This window comes from Aulonocara sp. 'chitande type north' Nkhata Bay, linkage group LG18, assembly GCF_057382095.1.
Source record: "Aulonocara sp. 'chitande type north' Nkhata Bay isolate Kocher_YH1m ecotype deep benthic linkage group LG18, A_spYH_male_GT1.1, whole genome shotgun sequence".
NCBI lineage: Eukaryota > Metazoa > Chordata > Actinopteri > Cichliformes > Cichlidae > Aulonocara > Aulonocara sp. 'chitande type north' Nkhata Bay.
The window spans coordinates 33,454,900-33,477,510 of NC_141361.1; the positions used below are offsets into that span (position 1 = coordinate 33,454,900).

Consider the following 22,611-nt stretch of genomic DNA (forward strand, 5'->3'; position numbering starts at 1 on the left):
CATTATATCAAGGTGTTTTTGTGCAAGCAGTACTTTGAGCAGTAGGGTTTAAGGATCATTATTTAATTTTTACCACAACATGTACTAATATAATGTCCTGTCAGATAGCCTTGTTGGACTGGACTGGTTCTTTTATACCTGAGCCCTCACAATGCTTTACGCACCTTTCCTTTCATACAGTCCCAATCAAAAGTTTAAGATCACTTAAGAAATGTCAAAAATCACATTTTGATCTTTTTGATTGAGCTTCAACATGCAACAAGAAGAAATGGGAGTGAGACAAAACACTTTTTGAGCATGCAGTTTACTGAAAACAGTGCTTACACTGAAACAGGCTGTTTTACAGCTGATCAAAAGCTTAGTACCACGTGCGCTGGCAAAGGTCGGCAGCCTATTAGCCTGGGACTAATAAAGGTTATCTTAACTAATCTTATCTTTACAAGGCCAAATCTGTGCAAAAATGTGGATTCAGTATACATATGTGCATAGAAGTATTTACCAGGGAAATTCAATTAAAAACAGGTTCAAAGTATTCCTTGTTTTTATTGGAAATATGGAAAAATCTAAAAGCTAAGAACTGTATGTGTCAAAGATAATAAACCCTACAACTGTGAGAAAATGTTTTTGGCAGAATGAGCTGGAGTAACTTCCTGTCACATTATTTAAGGCTTCCATGAGACTCTTCTCATCTTTGCCTCACTGCAGTTTGTTATCTACACAGATTCTTTCTCAGCACTTCATGGACTGGTGTTTGTCTTGGCGTGCAGTGTAAACTGTGGGAGCCTTTATACACAGGTGTTTGGTTTTCTAAACAATGGCAGTTCATGTTGCTGCAGGTTGACAGTAGTTTTGCAGAACAATTATTATTTGAGGTCTTGGTGATTCGCAATTCATGGAGTAATTCGGATTTCCACTCAGTATGTGTGTATACACCTCTCTGCATTTAATCTCTGTCTCTTCCACAGCATGTCTTTATCCTGTCTTCCTTCTCTCACCCCAAATGGTCACAGCAGATGGCCCCGCCCCTCCCTGAGCCTGGTTCTGCTGGAGGTTTCTTCCTGTTAAAAGGGAGTTTTTCCTTCCCACTGTCACCAAAGTGCTGCTCATAGGGGGTCATATGATTGTTGGGTTTTTCTCTGTATGTATTATTGTACGGTCTACCTTACAATATAAAGCACCTTGAGGTGACTGTTGTTGTGACTTGAGTGAGTCACTGGTAGGTTCACAACAATACTCATGCTATTCCTCTTCAGTGTCACTAGATGGCGTAGTAATTCCATTAAATGGAAGGTTATGCCAGTATTGTAGGCTGGGATGTAGCTGCTCGGCCATGAAACTCTCCACCAAGTGAAGTTTAGAGGTCTGTAGCGATCGACCTCTCTGCACTATGCACCTCCCTTTGTGATTTCACGTGGCCTTCCACTTTGTGGCTGAGTTGCTGTCATTTCTATTTGCTTCCACTTCATTATAATACCTCTAACAGTTGACTGTGGAATATTTAGTGAGGAAATTTCACAGCTGTACTTGTTGCACATGTGGCATCCTGTCGACTTCACTGAGCTCCGGAGAGTGCCCCACATTTCTCTCACAAGTGTTTGTAGAAGCATTCTGCATGGCTATTATCACTCCTGGTTCAGGAAAGATCAGAAACATACAATACTTTGTAGTTGCCTTGTTATGTTCCTGATCTCTTCCTCGTAATTATTTTTACAAATGATGCAGTTGTGCTCATGCTAGATTTTCATACAAAGGCTGAAATAATTCAGTTTATTTGTCAAAACATGTCATAGAAAAGTATGTATGACATGTTTACATTCACCATGTACAGTAACAAAAACTGATCAGTGCAAGAAGCAATCAGGAAACGTTTATTTCATTAAAGGAAAGCTGACTGCCCGTTAAAACAAATATGAAATATTCTGTATGTTCTGAAATGGAAAGTTCTACACCTGTTGCAGTATTGTTACTCCAGCTCTTTGTGCTTTCTTTGGATTGTTACCTTGAGCTCCCACTCTGTTGTTTTTGGTCCCACTGTGTTTTAGTCTACCGATGAGAAGTAAATAAGAGAAGCCAGGTGCTAAAAAATAACCCTTAGACTCAAACGTTAGAACAGGCTTCTCCCCGCAGCACGCCGTGTAAAAAATACAAAGAAAACGGCGCCGTTACAACTTATGTCTAAAACTGTATCGTTTCATGCGTCGGTTAAAACACTCGACTCCAGCTACACGACGCCCAGCTGGAAACACTTCACACAAGTCGAGCTGCCCGAGATTCACAGACTTTACAGAAAATGTTACATTTTTGTGATTTATATCGTTATCGGACGATAGATGTCTTATATCGGGATATGAGATTCTGGACATATCGCACAGCCCTTGTCCAGAGCCAGCATTTACAGGGAGGCTCCTAATGTTTCATGAAGGATGAAGGAATCTAATCTGTATCAGCTTTGATACAGTACTAACACTCTGCTTTAGGTGTCTCTTGGTACATCTGACTGATAAGATGGGAATTTAAATTCCAATAATATACAAATATATACTTCTAAGGATATAAATAAAAATGGAATAGCAGCAAATCAGTGCACCTATTTATGTAGATATGGTCAAGATGACCAGTGTGTAAAAATCCAACATTGTTTGTAATTTCAGCTCACGTTTGAACAAAAAGACAGAAGCTGAAAGATGAGCGGCTCTGTTGACCTGAGAAGGCTGTGCAGGTCTTATCATTTTATGTGAGTTTTGTCAGTGAACGAGTACAATTTTTCAATTAAAACCGTGAAAAGTTTGCATTTATTGGTTAGTGGAGAGAGACCGGGGTTTGAGCACATGCAGCACAGGGCCACTGATCAGACTCGCACCGCTGCGTTTCAGCCATGTGGTCGCCTGCTCACCCACTGAGCTAAACTGGCACACACATAAGAAAGGGTTGTTTGTTTTTTCATTTTTCTGTTCATGTTTTATCCTCTTTCTTCTGCTGTTTGTTAAACTGTTACCCATCTACTCCTCTTTCAGGTCTATTTATGATGACCAACCCAATGCCCACAAGCGCTTCATGGAAAAGCTTGATGCCAGGATCAGGAATCATGACCGTGAGATTGAAAAGATGTGCAATTTTCACCACCAAGGGTTTGTGGATGCCATCACAGAGCTCCTCAAAGTCCGTGCTGATGCAGAAAAACTGATGGTAAGAGAGATTACATTAAACATAACTAGCGACACCTAGAGGTGATAGTAAGAGAGTTCGCTTTTATTATACATTGGCTTTTTAATTTAACAGTGGGTGTGTGAACTCCTGCATTGTGAAGAAGAGAAAATTACAGCAGGTTTTTTTGGGATTATTGGTAATCTGACAGTGCTCAATGATCTGAATCATAAACCTTCCTACTGGATTCAGTGAAGCTGTGATCACAAATGCCTCAGCACAGTCTGTGACTTCAGATCCAGGCTAACGTTCCCAGTTCTTTCTTGGATTTCATTTAGAAAATTCTGACCAACGTGATGGTTTGGTTCGGAGTTATTTATTGTCACATGCGAAAGTTGAGGCTCTGGTGTGAAATTTATGGTTTTCAGGGTTTTTATCGGTTCTATGATTATTTTTATCGTTTTTATCGTTAACTCGGTTTCTCTGGGTCTTTTCCTGTGTGTTATGAATAAATCTTTTTTTTTTTTGGTACCAGTCCTGGTTTTATTTTGTTGTATTTATCTGCGACACCTTAAAGGCCGGCCTGTGGAAATATTGTCGGACATAAACTGGTCCGTGGCGCAAAAAGGTTGGAGAGCTCTGGTCTAATCAAGTTTTTCAATTTTAAAGTTTCGGTTTTGATAAACAGCCAGCTCTGGCCTAGCCCTTTTATGTTTTTGCTACCTGCAGGCTCATCCCACTGATAGTCAGACTTGAAAGGCACTATCTTGGACTGCAGCTGGGAACAGTAGTCCCTGTATTGCTTTATGTGTAAAAGCTGGGAGCTGCAGCACACTGCAAATAACATGCTGAGCTCACTGAGGCTGCAGTCCCAGGCAGGTAAGTTGAAGTCCGTCTTTGGGACGGCTTACCTCTAAACTTTCGTCTCACTCTTAGGTTTACCAGGTGTTTCTGGCCCAGGAGACCCAAGCTCTGTTCCAAAAGCCATCCTCCTTGTTGGCTGTAACTGTCAATGTCTCTATTTTTCACCTGTTTCTTTGCTGCCAAATATCACACACTGCATATAAGGAATGGCTGTAGATTGCTACATGTAGTAGGGGTGGAGGAAAAAATCGATACTATGTAGTATCGTGATATTTTGTTTGCTAATAATGTATCGATACAGCGACAGCAGAAATCGATATTTTGTTACAAAAAAGGTTTTGGTGCTCTGACTTCAGAGCACGTTGATCCTTTTTCTGAGCAAGAATCCTGACACTGTCCAAATGTGTTTAACTGTTTTTTGGCAGCAATAAACATGACAGTTTACTTATTTTAATTTAAGACATGTTTTATTTTAATTACGTTTAAAACTTTTTTATTTAATGTAAAATTATATTTTGTTTTAATTTACTTTCAAATTCTTCAGTTGCTGAAGGGGCTCCATAGTTTTCATAAATTGCATAGTTCAGAATAGCTATAATTGTACCAGATGGTTGCATTCAGTTAAGCTGGACTAGACTGTAATACAAACCGTTCAGTTTGTCAACAATAAAACTGAAATGAGAGAAAGACTGAGTGTGAGACTTTGATATTAGATAAAATGAATATTGATAAAGTTTACCTTTATGTACAGAATCTGAATATCGCAAAATATTTTAAAAATTGCAATAATATCGTATCGTGGGATGTATGGTGATTCCCACTTCTAACATGTAGTGAGGTCACCTACTTTTTGTGGACTCTGCATTTAAGACTCAACATTAGACTTTTGGCCACATTAGTCATGTCATGGTATCATGTTAGTTTTGGAGCTAGTGAGCATATTTAGAGGTGGTGCTGTGCTCCGTTATCAGCTAAGGTTAGTGAGCTGCATTCCCAAACTGTATGGGTGCAAAGCACAGACACATATCTGCTAATTAATACAAAGTAACAGACTAAAATATCAGAATTTCACTTATCCACACCAAATCAACATCTTGGGCAGTCTTTACCATACAACAAGACAACAAAGCATACATATTTATATTTGTGTGTTGGTGTGTGTTTCAATTAATTATTCATATATTACTAAATAATACAACACAAAATTATACAGGGCGTTGTTGGGATGCTACTATGGAAGTAATCCCTGAAGATGGAGTTGCATAAAGAGGATGTGGGACCTATGGATACATCGAAACCCAAAATCTGGACTAACCGCAAAACAGCTAGTAGCTCAGTGTTTCAACATCCTTAAGAAGCAACTGCTAACACAACTAGAGATTTAGGAAGGACGGCACAAATGCTACGGCAAAGGGGAGCCAGGACATCAGGTCAGGGAGGAGATAGCATCTCTACACTCTCAGATTCCCTCCTAAGAAGTACAGTAAGTTGGACATACCTGAGGCCTTGGAAACTGCCAAGCAAAGACTCGCAGTATCTCATTGGCAGGGGAACAATATGAGAACAGCCCTACCAAAGCTGGAGTCAGAGCAATACTGGAGGATTATATGGGACAAGGATGCAACACACATATGGTTGGTGGAGCTAAGAGCAAACTCCAGTAACCTCCCTGAACAGGCCTCAGTTACCATCGCACTGTCAGACATCTAAGAAAGTCTCAAGTATGAAGAGTTGGACAGCATCAATTCCTGATATGAGTCATGTCAGGAAATTGGCTAAAGAAGCTAACTGCTCTCCATGAGTGTCGCACAAATGAACTAGCTACTAAAAGATTAGACACACCAAGGATGGCTAATTGAAGACTGGACAGTCGTGATCACCCAAGGATCTTCAGAAGGGACCCATCCAACTACCGGTCAATGACCTTCCTCAGACCCAAAACATGAAAGCTCCTATCAGTCATCATAGCAGCTAAGACAAACAGGCACATGGTTCAAAACATGAGCAGGACCCGGAAGGGAATAAGCAGAAACACTGAATGGGGCCAAACACCAGTCATTCAAGACTGACAAACTGAAGAACCTGAGCACTGCCTTGATTGATTATAAGAAAGCATACAACTCAGTGCATCACACATGGATCCTGGAATGCCTAGAACTTCATCAGCAATTCAATGGGGGCAACTTCAAGCCAGTTACACAATCAGCATGAAGTGCAGGATTATTCAAAGAGATGAACCCTCTCAGCCAGGACATCAACAAGACTACGAAATAGAGGAAATGCTAGCTATCTCCCACTCATCACATGGATGACATCAAGCTATATGCCAGGAGTGAATGAGGCATTCACTTGTTCATTCATATCACTAGGACCTACAGCAATGACTTTGAAATGTCATTCAGCTGAATGGGAAGAAAAAGATCCAGACAGTCAACACCTGCTGGTTGTCAGATACCTGGTGGGATAATCAAGTGGCCACAGGAATAGGAATAGACGGGCAATCGTGGCTCAAGAGTTGGGAGTTCGCCTTGTAATCGGAAGGTTGCCGGTTCGACCCCCGTCTCGGACAGTTTCGGTCGTTGTGTCCTTGGGCAAGACACCTCACCCGTTGCCTACTGGTGGTGGTCAGAGGGCCCGGTGGCGCCAGTGTCCGGCAGCCTCGCCTCTGTCAGTGCGCCCCAGGGTGGCTGTGGCTACAATGTAGCTGCCATCACCAGTGTGTGGATGTGTGTGTGAATGGGTGGATGACTGAATGTGTAAAGCGCTAGAATTGAAAGGTTTGTCACTGAATCTGTGAGAAAGACCCTGTCACAAGCCATTAAACTCCGTGAAAGGCCCAGTGCACAGTCGATAGGCTCAGTTCTCCACGGCCTGGTTAATGGACATGGACAATGAGCTGATTACAAGGCTGAGCAGCTGTAGAAAGGGAAAAGAGAGGGCACGAAGAGATGAGCAGAATAGACATGCAACACCAAGTATGCCAGAACCAACACTGAAGTATTCATAAAATGCATATTGAATATATCACCAATTTTCTAGGTAAATGTATTTCTACAGGTGGTATTGGTGTTAGATTCTCACAGGATGTCAGTAAAAAGCCATCCAATCCACTCATGCAAAGAAATCAATCAACAGATGTCCATAAATGATGTGTAATAATGAGAAATGACACGAGGAGAAAGTATTAAAAACGCTTACTACAATTTGTTGAATACTTTGTACAAAAGCCTTTGTTGGTCAGAATGATTCTGCACAGTCTTAAAATCCTGAATGCTTCGTGGGCCCCTTCTATGAACTTTCATCTTCATCATCCTCGTAGATGACAGCAGATATTTATCAAGAATGTCTTGGTACATTTTTCCATTCATCCTTCCTGCAATTATTTGAAATGTCCCAGTGCCGTACACAGAAAAACAGTCCCACGCCATGATGTTCCCGCCTCCAACCTCACTGTTGGTATGGTGTTTTTGGGGTGAGGCTGTTTGACCTCCATACATGGTGTGTATTATGGCTATTATAGAGGTATGTATGCTCATCTTGAGGAAGGAAGCATGTCACCCAGTGTAGCTCCCCAGAGTTTGTGTACAGAGGAGCTCTTTTAAACATGATGGATTATGTGGAATTATAAAATCTTGTGGAAGATCAATGGTAAAATGATTTAAAGTTATGTAAATTATTAAACTTGTGTCTTTTTTCCAAAGGGTCAAGTGACAGACACTAATCGAAGACTACAAGATGCAGGCAGGGAGGTACGTCCATGCTGTTCCCCTGTGAAGAAATCTGCATGTACATTTACTGCAAAGAGAGTTCCCTATAAGACATGACTGTACTTAATCCCAGTGGTGCCCTCTTTTTCACTGTCTCCAACACTGCGTTCTCTCCCACAGGTGACAGCTCAGACAGAGGAGGTGATTCGCTGTCGGGTCCAGCAGAGGAACATGGCGACCACTGTGGAGAAACTCCAACTCTGTATACCAGGTACTAATGCTGCCTCTGCTTCAGTGAGAAAGATTTTGTTGTTCAGTTTTGAACAGTGTTATCCAGCTGGCTGACCTCAGGAGTCTTTATATATATATATATATTAGGGGTGCAACGATACACAAAATTCACAGTTCGGTTCGATACTTTGGTGTCACGGTTCGATATTTTTTCGATACAAAAAAAAATGTTCATGCCTTTTTAATTTGTCATTTATTAAAATTATAAATATATATTTTAACTCAAAAGTACAGTTTTTAAATTTAACCCTAACCCTTGTGCGCGTTTTTTATTTTGACAGCGAATGCGCACCTGCGGACACTTATGTGCAGCCCTGGTTATTTAGCTCGTCATATTGCAGCCACAGAAATTATTTTGTCCATGAAACCATAAAGCTGCACTTTCTTTTTGCCTTATAGTCTGATTTGTCATAACTTCTCCGTTTTGTGGTAAGCTTTTCTTTGGCTGTCACTTCTTCACCCTGACCTGTCTTATTTGGCTCAGCAGAACTAAAATATATATCTGTCTGTGAAGGTTCTCAGTCATCCAGGTCATCGTAGTCAAATATAAATCCTGCTGCTTTTACACACGCACTCACATAAGCTCAGCGATTCTCTGCGCGATCAACCTCTCACATGTTTAAGCTTGCTGAGATTTCACTTGTCATGTTTGCATAGTAAGCTAACGATTAATAAGACGATGTCAGAGGAATTGGTGCACAAATTATCATCACTCACAGATCAGTGCTGTCGCTCTCTATACACAGTTCGCGAGATTGCAAAGTGAAAGCAAAAAAACAAGCGCAAATTCAAACGCGATTTCAATATGTCACATATTGACAGTGGCTCACCGATGCCAATGACATAATTACCCAGCTACATTTCTGAAAGAATGCAAAAGCATTGACATATATTTTTCCTTCCTACAATAGCCCGACGGGCAGGGAAGAGATAGATTTTGGTAGCCCGACTGAAAAAGTCGCTAGCTCCAGGACGTCAGGCTAGCGATATTGCAAGCCCTGTATCTGATTGAGGAATCACTCATCTTTGGAAAAGAGAGTTTATTACAGAGAAATGTCTCTTTCCAAAATAAAAGCTATACTATCCGCTTCTTCTGGGCTATATTCTCAGCAGCATAAGGAGAATCATGTGCTAACAGCTGTCTAAATGACTCGGCTAAAGTTAGTAGCATGCTTGCTTGTTTTTGTCTGCTTCCACTTGTCTTTGCACTAGGATGATGTCGGTGTAAATGTGCAGTCATATTCGTTGTGTTCCCACTAGTGCTTTCAGGTTAATCTCGTTGAAATGACCTTAACGCCACAACACGGCAAATCTCCGTTAACGAGCTACCGCCGATCGCCCCGTGCATGGGGCTAGACGGCCAACACGTTAACGAGCTAACTGCGCTAACACACTAGCTCCCACCCATGTAATTGAGCATTGCGTGGCACATCCAACACACTGTTTTACTTTAGTCCATGACTCGCTTACCTTCAGGGTCATACGTCACATGAAAACCAAAATAATTCCAAACGCCAGATCTGAATGAGGGTGGGGGAGGTCCATGTTGCAAGGAGAGCTTAACTTCTGTCTTGCTAGCTTGCCCTGCGCTCTTCCTTCTGACGATGCTGTCTGTGTTGAGCGCTCAGTGGATCTGCGCTCGACAGTGCAGCCTAGGCGGAGTAGTCGAACGCAGATTCACTGAGCGCTCAACACAGACAGCATCGTCAGAAGGAAAGTTGATAAAATAAATTACAAATGTTGTATTGTTCGATACATATGCGTACCGAACCGAAAGCACTGTATCGAACGGTTCAATATCGATACGAATATCGTTGCACCCCTAATATATATATATATATATATATCATAGTTTGAGTATGAGCTGTCACAACACTGTTTCCACTGCTACATGTGATTCCTTATATAAAGGAATGGAGATGTGGCATGATGCAGACTGGATGCAGATTGAATGAAGACTGGATGCAGACTGAATGCAGATTGAATGCAGACTGAATGCAGATTGAATGCAGACTGCATGCAGATTGAATGCAGACTGAATGCAGATTGAATGCAGACTGAATGCAGACTGGTTGCAGATTGAATGCAGACTGGATGCAGATTGGATGCAGACTGGATGCAGATTAAATGCAGACTGGATGCATATTGAATGCAGGCTGGATGCAGATTGAATGCAGTGAATGCAGACTGGATGCAGACTGGATGCAGATTGAATGCAGACTGGATGCAGACTGGATGCAGACTGGATGCATATTGAATGCAGTGAATGCAGATTGAATGCAGACTGGATGCAGACTGGATGCATATTGAATGCAGTGAATGCAGTGAATGCAGACTGGATGCAGACTGAATGCAGATTGAATGCAGGCTGAATGCAGACTGAATGCAGACTGGATGCAGACTGAATGCAGATTGAATGCAGACTGGATGCAGATTGAATGCAGACTGAATGCAGACTGGATGCAGATTGAATGCAGACTGGATGCAGATTGAATGCAGACTGGATGCAGATTGAATGCAGACTGGATGCAGATTGAATACAGACTGGATGCAGATTGAATGCAGACTGGATGTAGTGAATGCAGACTGGATGCAGACTGGATGCAGATTGCATAAGCCTGCTGGTTTAGATTTTGTCTTTAATAACATGCATGCAATGTTAGAATAATATAGGTCAGTGCACATTCCATGAATACGCGGTTGTTTTTTGTGCAGGATAAAATATTTATATCCAAATATTAGTGAATGAGTTCAGTGAACATCTACCAAAAAACATTTAGAATCAACTCAGGCTGCTTATTGCTTGTTGAAGCTATTGATTATTTTAGTAATTGCATAATCTATTGATTATTCTATCGATTAATCAAGTAATCAGATAAGAAATACTTTTCTCTCATTAATGAGTCATGTTGTGAACTTTAACTACATACATCATCTGTCAAAGTCAATAATATGAGATATATATGAAACCTAAACCAAGGCATAAACTCTGAGTGTTAGTGGCCCATTTACATTTCTCTTGGCTTGTAAAAATGCTTTTATTTTTAAATATTAATGCTGTTAATTAAAACAAAATATTTCAATTTCAATCTGAAAAATATTATGGAAGTCTTAAAATGAACATGGTCTAGTACCCCCCATGCCCCCCTTTAGACTCACCCCTGTTCGCTGCAGGTATCACTTCCATGTAAAATACCGTTCGTTAGCTTATGCAGCAAGCTGTAACATTTAAACTTGGTGTCAGACTAAGTAATCAGTTCATCTGCATATTTTAATTCAACTTCTGGAGGATTACTGCAGATTTTTCTCTATGTAAAAGGGTTTATTTGTACGCTGCTTCTAAAAACGTTTGTTTTGCAGGTCTGTTTTCAGTTCTGTGGTGACAGTGGCACGCTACAGAGCTGTGCGTTAAACGAAGCATCAAAGCAAAGAATTGTGTCAAGAAATTTTTATAATCATATAATTATTTAAATTACTCGATGAATCGTTGCAGCCCTAGTTCAGTTACATTTGATCCTCTGAAAATGAGAGAATATAGATAAAAATGGCTTTAACTCATAAGCAGTTAATTCAATACTTAGTTTTAGACTCCTTGAAGTAAAGCTAAAAATCTGCACTTCAGTCACATCTGTAGTTTATAATCCACTGTGGTGAGTTTTGTAAAATTCCTCACTGACTCTTTATCAGTGTGTGGATACTGAGTCAGTTTGTTTAGACTTTAATCTTGCGTCCTGTGACTGCCTCCAGCCTTCCCAGCGTCATAAGCTGAAGAAGCTGATTATAACCTTAGTTTTTGGGTATCAAGTAAAAATTATTTATGCATGCTTTTATCTGGCATGTGTAATATTGGAACTTGTATAGCACCTAAGCTGCTGCAACAGTGATGCATCAGTGTGGAGGTCTGCAGTGCAGTGGAGCCTACTGGTAACTAAACATGTTATCACTGTAAATGTGATGTGTGATGAGCAAAACTGACTGAAATGTGTGAACTATCAAACTAATCCTGCTTCCTGTCATTGCTCCCTTTGCAGTGCTAGAAATGTACAGCAAGTTAAAGGAGCAGCTGGAATCCAAAAGGTAACCATCATAAAGCATTTCACCACAGTGTGACCTTGTTTACAGTTTTAAGTCTTTCTTTGGCAATAAAATCACAAGTAGAGAGCGATAAATACAATCAACTCGATACATCATGGTCCAATCATTTAAACACAGCTGTGTGTTGTAGTTTCACCTGATGTGTCACTGGTAAAGATAAATAAATAAAGATAAAGACATGTCAGAAAAAGATGTTATCAATGCAGGATGTAGTAGTTCCTTTTTGTTAGCAGCCTGTCAGAGCACAGGGTGTACACACCTGCTGTGGGTTAGAGGTGGACTGACGTCTCAGTTATGGTCAGACGGGGACATCGTGGTGCGTCAGCTTTTATGTTACCAGCAGAGACCCTGTGACAGTGACATATGATCACATGACATGCTAACTGGTTAAAACTGGGCTGCCAAGATGTAGGAAATAGTCAGCTTTACATTCATTCTTGCATACGTAGTGACAGTGTGGCCTGGAATAAGTTGAGAGTTTATAAAGACTCCCAAAAGTTGAGTTTGTTATCATAAATCAATCTGGGAAGCCTTAAAACTGTAACAAGTTAGCTAGCTTGTAACTGTGACCTTCTTGCCAGCAAATTAAACATGTGATTATCGACTGATTAATTGACATGTTGTTGTATTTGCATTCCTTTTCTCTCTCTGTCACTTCCTGTCTGCGACACCCTGCCAACACCATGCCGAAACCAAGCCTGAACCTTCCAAAATAAGATTCAGGAAGTCATCCTTTATTGTTAATTCTAAACATTTCTAATTTCTCTTTCCAGTTTAAAATCTCACCGACTTTTCAGCTCATGTTCTGCTAGCTTGTCTAAACTTTACAAGCCTGTCTCTGTAAAGAGGGGAGGGGTGTTCACTTTGGACAGGAAATATTGACCCTTTCTTGTTCATTACCATGTACCAATTAAGAGACTGGAAGGAAGTGCCCTTGCTCACAGGAAGGCCCCCCTTGCTGCTGCTCTGTCACGGCTTAGCAGGGGTGGGTTTAAAAAAAAGATTTCCTGATTCAAAACGATTTTAATTTGCTGCACCCGACGGCACGTACGCACACACGCCATCAGTGCTGAAAGCTGTCGTCCTGGCACTTTCTCCTTCCTCCTGACAGCGTTTACAGTTGATGAGTGTCTTCTGTTCATTTGTGTACAATACAGTTTGAACCACCAATTAGATCCATTAGATCAATTAGATCATGCTTATCAGCATCATGATGGGAGCTCAGCACGCTGACCGTTCACTGAACTCTTGTCATTTGTGCCCAGAATTAAAAAAACACAAATACTTTGTGGTTACAGAATAGACAATAAAAAGAAAATACCAAATATAGATGTACAGTGTATGTACATGCAGATATAGGTCATACTTTGTTGTTATTTATTATTTACTATCATTATATTGGGATGGGTGTTTCCCTCAGACATTTACTGTTGGCCCTGGGCTCAGTGGAGGGGTTACAGTGGGGCAAAAAAGTATTTAGTCAGCCACCGATTGTGCAAGTTCCCCCACCTAAAATGATGACAGAGGTCAGTAATTTGCACCAGAGCTACACTTCAACTGTGAGAGACAGAATGTGAAAAAAAATCCATGAATCCACATGGTAGGATTTGTAAAGAATTTATTTGTAAATCAGGGTGGAAAATAAGTATTTGGTCAATAACAAAAATACAACTCAATACTTTGTAACATAACCTTTGTTGGCAATAACAGAGGTCAAACGTTTACTATAGGTCTTTACCAGGTTTGCACACACAGTAGCTGGTATTTTGGCCCATTCCTCCATGCAGATCTTCTCGAGAGCAGTGATGTTTTGGGGCTGTCGCCGAGCAACACGGACTTTCAACTCCCGCCACAGATTTTCTATGGGGTTGAGGTCTGGAGACTGGCTAGGCCACTCCAGGACTTTCAAATGCTTCTTACGGAGCCACTCCTTTGTTGCCCGGGCGGTGTGTTTTGGATCATTGTCATGTTGGAAGACCCAGCCTCGTTTCATCTTCAAAGTTCTCACTGATGGAAGGAGGTTTTGGCTCAAAATCTCACGATACATGGCCCCATTCATTCTGTCCTTAACACGGATCAGTCGTCCTGTCCCCTTGGCAGAAGAACAGCCCCATAGCATGATGTTTCCACCCCCATGCTTCACAGTAGGTATGGTGTTCTTGGGATGCAACTCAGTATTCTTCTTCCTCCAAACACGACGAGTTGAGTTTATACCAAAAAGTTCTACTTTGGTTTCATCTGACCACATGACATTCTCCCAATCCTCTGCTGTATCATCCATGTGCTCTCTGGCAAACTTCAGACGGGCCTGGACATGCACTGGCTTCAGCAGCGGAACACGTCTGGCACTGCGGGATTTGATTCCCTGCCGTTGTAGTGTGTTACTGATGGTGACCTTTGTTACTTTGGTCCCAGCTCTCTGCAGGTCATTCACCAGGTCCCCCCGTGTGGTTCTGGGATCTTTGCTCACCGTTCTCATGATCATTTTGACCCCACGGGATGAGATCTTGCGTGGAGCCCCAGATCGAGGGAGATTATCAGTGGTCTTGTATGTCTCCCATTTTCTGATGATTGCTCCCACAGTTGATTTTTTCACACCAAGCTGCTTGCCTATTGTAGATTCACTCTTCCCAGTCTGGTGCAGGTCTACAATACTTTTCCTGGTGTCCTTCGAAAGCTCTTTGGTCTTGGCCATGGCGGAGTTTGGAGTCTGACTGTTTGAGGCTGTGGACAGGTGTCTTTTATACAGATGATGAGTTCAAACAGGTGCCATTCATACAGGTAACGAGTGGGGGACAGAAAAGCTTCTTACAGAAGACGTTACAGGTCTGTGAGAGCCAGAGATTTTCCTTGTTTGAGGTGACCAAATACTTATTTTCCACCCTGATTTACGAATAAATTCTTTACAAATCCTACCATGTGAATTCATGGATTTTTTTTTCACATTCTGTCTCTCACAGTTGAAGTGTACCTCTGGTGCAAATTACTGACCTCTGTCATCATTTTAGGTGTGGGAACTTGCACAATCGGTGGCTGACTAAATACTTTTTTGCCCCACTGTATATAGTTCAGATGGCCTGAAAGCACTGGGGGTCCCCCAGGTGTAGCTGGAGGATCTGAGGCTTTCTTACTGTGTATTCATTTGACAACAGAAACAGTGTTTTCTTAGTTTAATCATTCCTTGTGTTGCTACTAAGTTTCCAAGTCCATTTGAAGATTTAATGTTAAATGGTTCTAATAAGTAGCAGTAGTTCGGAGTTGTTATTACTAATGCTGTGCTGTTTACGTCTACAGATATTATGCCGCACTAAAAACCATGGAGCAGTTGGAGAAGGTCTATATCCCAAGGTAGGATCAGACGAAGGCTGCTGAAAGAATGTCACAGTAATGTTGGCTCGACATGAGAAGCTAACAGGTGTCAGACTGTTAGTCTGCCAGCTGTTGCACTGCACTGCTTTTTAAAATGTATTTCTTTATTGATTTTTTGAATGAATGTTGGATCGGACTGCTTTTCTTTTTTCATAGTTCTGATGTATCCCTTGCAGGGTCAGTCAGTACAGGTTCTGTCAGATCATGGCTGAAAATCTGCCCAGACTGAGAGAGGAGATCAAAGACATCTCCATGTCAGACCTCAAAGACTTCCTGGAGAGCATTCGAAAGCATTCAGACAAGGTTGGAGAGACTGCCATGAGACAGGTATAGAGCTTTTTCCTTTTTAAATAATTCAGGTCATAGCAGGGAAAAAATAAGTCAAATTGCTGACGTGTGTGTTTTTGTCTTCAGGCACAGCAGCATAGGACCTTTAACAGTGCAGTAGCCAAGCAGGCCAGTATGGGCCACTACATCAAGCCCGTGTACTCTCTCAATGAGCGAACTCATGCTCACACTCCCAACGGCCTGCTGATGGATGATGACACTGGAGATGATGAGGCTGATGAAGAGGTGAGATAAGACGTGTGTGTAGCTGACGTGGCGGTGATGATCAGATACTGATGTCTTTTAAAGAACCATGGCTGACAGCATAAAGATACAAAATTAACTTTTTTCCAATGCAAATCTTTTTTTTTCATAAAAGAAGAGATTATGAAAGTTTCCACTGTTACAGGATCGTCTTTTCCTTAAACGACTGAAAGTAAAGTGCTTTGCTTCTGGACAGAGATACAAATAATAAACTTGAGTACGTCCACCTTTACTTACCAAATAAAAGCAGATTCATCTAACAAAACAAACTCAGGTACATGTATATACTTATATAATTTTTAAATTCAGCAGGTAACAGTGCATCGACCCTCTTTTTTTTTTTTTACTGTTAATTTTCCTTCGTGCTGCTGTGATGTGCAGCTCTGCTCCATGTGAGGCTAACCCACAGGTGAACGCCTGAGATTCTGCTGCCTGGCTGCTCAATCGTTCTTCCTTCTTCTCTAGTTTTCTGTTATTATATTTTCATCAGACATAACAAATGTGCAGGTGGATGTTAGTCAGTCATTAGTTACAGAGTGATCCATTTGTCATGCTGCATAATCAGGAATTCTGTAACTAAGTTTCTATAATTACATAAGACAGTTTTGTAAGCAGGTCACCTGCTAAGGTTCGTGGTTCGATCCCTGGCTGCTCAAGTCTGCGTGCCATAATGATTCCCAGTTGCTCTCCAATGCATCCATCAGAGTATGAATGTATGTGAAGCTCTATGTTAAATAGAAAGCACATAGCTAAACGTGCTTCTGTGAATGGCTGAATGAGGCACTGTGTAAATCACTTTGAGTGCTCAGAGCAGGAACGAGTCCATTTACCATGACCAAATAACCAGCATATGAAGAAGCAGTTAAAAACATTCCATTTGTGTTCTTACAGATTCTTACAGCTCAGGATCTGGTGGACTTCTCGCCCGTCTACAGGTGTCTACACATCTATACTGTGTTGGTAGGTGTCTGTGGCGAAAGCTAATAACTAATGCTATCCATTGGTCTGCCTTATTTCTCTGTTCATTGGATTTTGATTATCTAATGACAGCTATGCTAATTAAGTGGAATCAAGGTTATAGTGCTAACATCCAACGTTACCCCTGAAATACAGCACAGCTGTTTCATGATCAGCTCCAATGCTTGTGATTACATCAGAGTCTCAGCTCTCCTCTCTGGGTCACCTAAGATCTGTTTATTACCTAAGCCCCATGAAGCCCAGAGCAGGTAAAAAGGACGGGGATTCAGACACAGGAAGGTGAAGTGTGGACCCAAACGCAGACAACGAAGATGAAGGTGGATGTTGAATAGAAAGCGAGCCTTTATTTTAGCGAACACAACAACAAACAAAAGCAAAGGACGACTACATGAAACCTGACAGAACAAAGGAAAACACACGCCATACATACACAGAGGATAATGAGGAAATAGGAAACAGGAGGGGAACGCAGCCGAGACTAATCAGGCATGACGAGACGGGGAGGAGAGCAAAGCTATAAACGCTAACAGGACACGGGACTGTCAAAGTAAAACAGGAAATACATGAACATAGAGACAAGGATGACTGTAGGTAACACAAGGGACCTAACAACAAAACACAACAACTAGAAATCACCAAAACACTAAAGAAGCAAGAAATACAAACTAAAAGCCACCGAGTCTCCAGACCCAGGACCAGGACAGTCTGGGATTTGATAGTACCTGAGTGTTCTGGTTTGTAACATCATGTATCATAGTTAATTGATCTATGTCTGTATTCTGTGTGTGTGCAGGGTGACCGAGAAACATTTGAGAACTACTACAGGAAACAGAGGAAAAAACAGGCCCGGCTAGTTCTGCAGCCGCAGGCTAACATGGTGAGCAACACAAGCGCTTAAACATACGTGTAAAGCATATGAATGAAATTCAGACAAGCGCTCGGGGGGTTTTCAGTGGGCCTTTCATTGTGACTACATGGCACTAAACACAGTCTGCCTTGTATTAATTTTTCCTAGAACCTGTGTATTTCTTACTATGACTAAATAGATTACTCACAGATCGTACAGCAGCTGCGATCCAGCTCTGGCAAAGCTTAGAAAACCATGACTGTTACTGTTTTTTCAGGGGGGAAATAAACAGCTGTACTTTGTATTTAAAAAGTTATAAAGGATGTTTTAAAGTTTTAGGATAACATTAGGAAAAAGCAAAACAGCCCCAGAGCAAGATGCTACCACCAGCATGCTCGGTGCACAGATAGGCGGCACCATCTCAGTCCATATCTTTACTATGGAGAGTGGTGCTGGTTCATCAGCTTCCAGGTCCCAGCAGGCTTGAGCCTCGGTGGTTCCTGGGATGAAGTCACAAAGCAAAAGCCATGTCAGACAAGAGCTGCAGAAATACAACTTTTAACTTATTTTTTCTCCCTCCTATTTCAATATTTGCCTTACTGGTGACTGTTACGTTTGCATCTGTATTAACATGGCTTTGTGTCTATTTGTGTGTGTTTAGCATGAGACAGTGGAAGGCTACAGAAGATACTTCAATCAGATTGTGGGGTAAGATGTTCCTTTCAAATGCTCATCTGGCTGTTTTGTTTCACTGTGAACCTAAATCTGTGTGTGTGTGTGTGTGTGTGTGTGTGTGTGTGTGTGTGTGTGTGTGTGTGTGTGTGTGTGTGTGTGTGTGTGTGTGTGTGTGTGTGTGTGTGTGTGTGGGGTCAGGTTCTTTGTTGTAGAGGACCATATCCTCCATGCCACTCAAGGGCTGGTGACCAGAGCTTATACTGATGAACTGTGGAACATGGCGCTGTCCAAGATCATCGCTGTACTCCGGACACACTCTGTAGGAGCACACACACACACACACACACACACACACACACACACACCTCTAATGTCTGCAGAGCATTGACTGTGAATGGAAAAGATGCTGTTGAGAGTTAATAGAAATGATAGTTCCTTCATTCAGTGGATGATACACCCCTCACAGGTCAGCACACCCACAAACACACTAATGATGTCACTATTAAGAGCAGAGGTCAAAACACACATACACATGCAGGCAAAGAGGAGGCCATTGTGACCTTAATGAGAGACAGATTGCAACAATAACAGCAGATAAAGAAGGCATATTCCTGCCCGCTGGAGCCCTGTCAGTTGTAAATGACCCCGAGGATTATGCTAACAGGCTGGAGAATAGGCCGCACAGCATGGGTGAGAAGACTAACAAAGACCTGGTGTCCTCTGTGCCCCTCTGCTGTGCTCTGACAAAAGCAAGTCCACATTGTCGGGCTCCTGCACTTACAGCGAGTGCATGGTCAGCTAAAAGTAACAAGGCTGCATCAGATTGTTTAAAAAAAAAAGCAAAACTAAGACATGCAGATGATATACTTAATGAGTAAAATTCTCCCAGTGCGGGTTAAATAAATACAATATGCTTTCAATAGACAACAAGTCTGAGTGCTGAGTGTCCAGTCTCAGGCTGTGTTCATATACAGCTGTGCTGCTCTCAGGGTGATAAATCGCCCTACTCTCTGGAAAAACGAGGGCCTTTGTTAATGCACTGGCTTAACTTGTTTGTCATGTAGGCAGACTTCCTATAAAAATATACCTAGTTAAAACTCTACACAGTATACAGTGCAGTTACTTCATATGTATTCAAAGGCCCAAAGTGGGTCATGGAGCAGGACGATGATCCTAAGCACATAAGCAAATGTGCTGCAGAGTGTCAGGAAAGAAAAAGAATCTGAAGTGTGCTACGCCTAAACAGAGCTCAGTGAACTGAAACAATGTTGTCAACATGAGAACTTCTCACAATTACAAGTTCAGTTACTGCTAAAGGTGGTCGGACACGCTTTTGAATGACAGGGTGCTCAGTTTTCAGAGGACTGCAAAGACTCACATGAACATAGATTTAGGAAGCAAAGCAGGTAATGCGACGTTAGACCAGTGTGTGGTGATGACTCTCTTTCTGCAGTCATACTGTGACGACCCAGACTTGGTGCTGGAGCTGAAGAATCTCATAGTCATCTTTGCTGACACACTACAGGTTGGTTAAGAGTGGGACTTGACTTGTTTGTGACTCTGCCGTGTGAAAACGTGTTTTCTGACTGTGTGATGTTTGTGCAGGGGTTCGGCTTCCCGGTAAACCGTTTGTTTGACCTGCTGTTTGAGGTTAGAGACCAGTACAACGAAACCCTGCTGAAGAAATGGGCACTGGTTTTCAGGTGGGCTTCACTCACGTGTGGCGTCTGCCACAGTAGGACGTGCAGAAACACAAATGACAATTTGACAATAACAACTGTGTTTGCGGTAAGGCTTTCTGCTGTGACATCCCCGTCTGTATGCAGCCTGCATATTTTGTTTGAACAAAGCAGAGCAGCTAAAAACACACAACTAAAACCAGAATCAGCTTTGTTCGTACTGTTTCAGCAAAGCATCAGCACCGTGTGAGGGAAGTTGTTCTTTTTTTCACATCATTGATGCTGAAAATGGCACTGAGACGACATTAAACTGAACTGAACAAACAGTGGAGACCAAAGATAACTCTGATCTGTGTTCCCATAGAGAGATCTTTGAACTGGACAACTACAGTCCCATCCCAGTGGAGACAGAGGAGGAATATAAACTGGTTGTCAGCCGCTTTCCCTTCCACGATGCTGAGATAGAGAAGGTAATGTGTTCAAGTACCACCGTCTCCCCAATCTGGCACGGTTGCATCCACGTAAAAGAAAGATTTCCTAAAAGACAACTAGTGTTGGATGAATATTAATACAGTTTTTCTGTGTGCATAAGCAGCAGGACTTTCCTAAGAAGCTGCCAATGTCCCAGTCTGTCCCTCAGATCTACACCCAGGTCAAAGAGTTCATTTACGCCAGCCTCAAGTTCTCCGAGTCACTACACCGCAGGTACACTACTCTGTGTTCACTCGCCACACGAACACTTATACATATCTAATCTCCCCGGACTGCCGTCTCTTCACTTTGCAACTGTCAAGTTTGTTGTGTGTCCAGTTCAACAGAGATTGATGACATGTTGCGAAAATCTACCAACCTGTTGCTGACAAGAACTCTCAGCAGTTGTCTGCAAAACCTTATCAAGAAACCTCACATAGGACTGACCGAGGTTAGAACTGCTCACACACACACAGTCGTGAAAAGCATTCAGGATTCAGGCTACAACTGTAACCTTGTCTCTGTAGCTGGTACAGATCATCATTAATACCACCCACCTGGAGCAGGCCTGCAGGTATCTGGAGGAATTCATAACAAACATCACCAACGTCTCCCCAGAAACAGTTCACACCACAAGACTCTACGGACTGTCGACCTTCAAGGTGATTTGTGCCTTTAGCAGTCACCTTCTTCATACCTCGGTTGTGATGAGTTTACTGTTAGCTTTCTTACCTCTGAGCAGTCTGGCCATTCTTTTCTGACTTCTTGCATTTTCATCCGGTGAACAGATTCACTTTTTTAGTCTAGAAACTGATATAAGAGAATCCCAGTAAATCAGCAGTTATTGAGACAAGGCCAGCCACGTTCAGAAACACCTTTGTTCATTGTTCTGATGCTCAGTTCTTCAGCAGGTCGTCTCTGCTTCCATCCCTGATTACATTCAGTTGCTGCCATGTGATTGGCTGATTAATGAGATGTTAAACGGGTGTACTTAATGAAGTGGCAGAAGTTGAAGATCTGTGTCTCCATTCCAAAAATGAATGCGTGTAGGAAGAACAATAATATTTGCTCCCATTAACTCTTGTGAAAACATTGTTCCAGGATGCTCGTCATGCTGCAGAGGGAGAGATTTATACCAAACTGAACCAGAAGATCGATGAGTTCATCCAGCTAGCAGACTACGAATGGGGCATGGCCGAGTCTGACGGCCGCGCCTCAGGGTATCTCATGGACCTGATCAACTTCCTACGATCTACCTTCCAGGTGTTCACACACCTCCCGGTGAGTGTGAGCCGCCTCCAACCTCTACACGTTAGCTCAGCACCTCTGTCTGGGAGCTGTGGAACATGAACAGTGTGGGGTTGTGTTGTTGTTGTCCTTTCTGTTCACACACTAGCTGTATGGCGTGCTGTGAGGTTGATCTTTTGTTGATAATACGAACGCATGATTATTTTTGTTTGTTTGTTTTCCTTCCCTGACTTCCCACCATCACTCTGTTGTTTTTTACGCCCTCATAGCATTTCTGTCAGATTGTAGGTGCTGTCTGAAAAAGGTTTATACTGTGGATATCACGTTGAGCTATGTACACGTTGCAGTGCTGATTTCTGCATGATGTGCTGTTACTGGCTTGTGCAATGTTTTTGCAAACTGACATCATCTCCAACCCAACGGAGCACATTAGATAGCAAAGTGTAAAGGATTTGATCAGAAACTGTTATTTGAGCTCACAGCCTGATTGGTCTGTTGGCTGTACCTGCCCTTCTCACCTGCATGTGCGACTATTTCTCCTTATTATCTCCTGCTGTGTCTCCATCCACACCTTCTGTAATGCACAGCTTTGTAACTGAATTTTTTACTCCTTGATTAATTTGACATGTCAAGCATGCAAGATATCTCTAGC

At 42.0% G+C, this 22,611-nt stretch overlaps 1 protein-coding gene across 6 annotated transcripts in view; it reads left to right on the forward strand.

Moving 5' to 3' along the window:
• Window positions 1-22,611, forward strand: part of exoc6 (exocyst complex component 6) — a 69,491-nt gene that overhangs the window by 17,953 nt on the left and 28,927 nt on the right. For all 6 annotated transcript variants that reach the window (XM_086270547.1, XM_086270546.1, XM_086270544.1 and 3 more), the window contains exons 2-19: window positions 3,015-3,186; window positions 7,710-7,757; window positions 7,896-7,986; window positions 12,038-12,083; window positions 15,396-15,449; window positions 15,647-15,797; window positions 15,885-16,043; window positions 16,953-17,021; window positions 17,833-17,916; window positions 18,548-18,594; window positions 18,760-18,880; window positions 20,015-20,086; window positions 20,167-20,264; window positions 20,605-20,710; window positions 20,836-20,945; window positions 21,051-21,162; window positions 21,239-21,373; window positions 21,813-21,992. In XM_086270547.1, coding sequence (XP_086126673.1) covers window positions 3,015-3,186; window positions 7,710-7,757; window positions 7,896-7,986; window positions 12,038-12,083; window positions 15,396-15,449; window positions 15,647-15,797; window positions 15,885-16,043; window positions 16,953-17,021; window positions 17,833-17,916; window positions 18,548-18,594; window positions 18,760-18,880; window positions 20,015-20,086; window positions 20,167-20,264; window positions 20,605-20,710; window positions 20,836-20,945; window positions 21,051-21,162; window positions 21,239-21,373; window positions 21,813-21,992 — 1,855 coding nt within the window. The remainder of the gene's footprint in view (window positions 1-3,014; window positions 3,187-7,709; window positions 7,758-7,895; window positions 7,987-12,037; window positions 12,084-15,395; window positions 15,450-15,646; window positions 15,798-15,884; window positions 16,044-16,952; window positions 17,022-17,832; window positions 17,917-18,547; window positions 18,595-18,759; window positions 18,881-20,014; window positions 20,087-20,166; window positions 20,265-20,604; window positions 20,711-20,835; window positions 20,946-21,050; window positions 21,163-21,238; window positions 21,374-21,812; window positions 21,993-22,611) is intronic.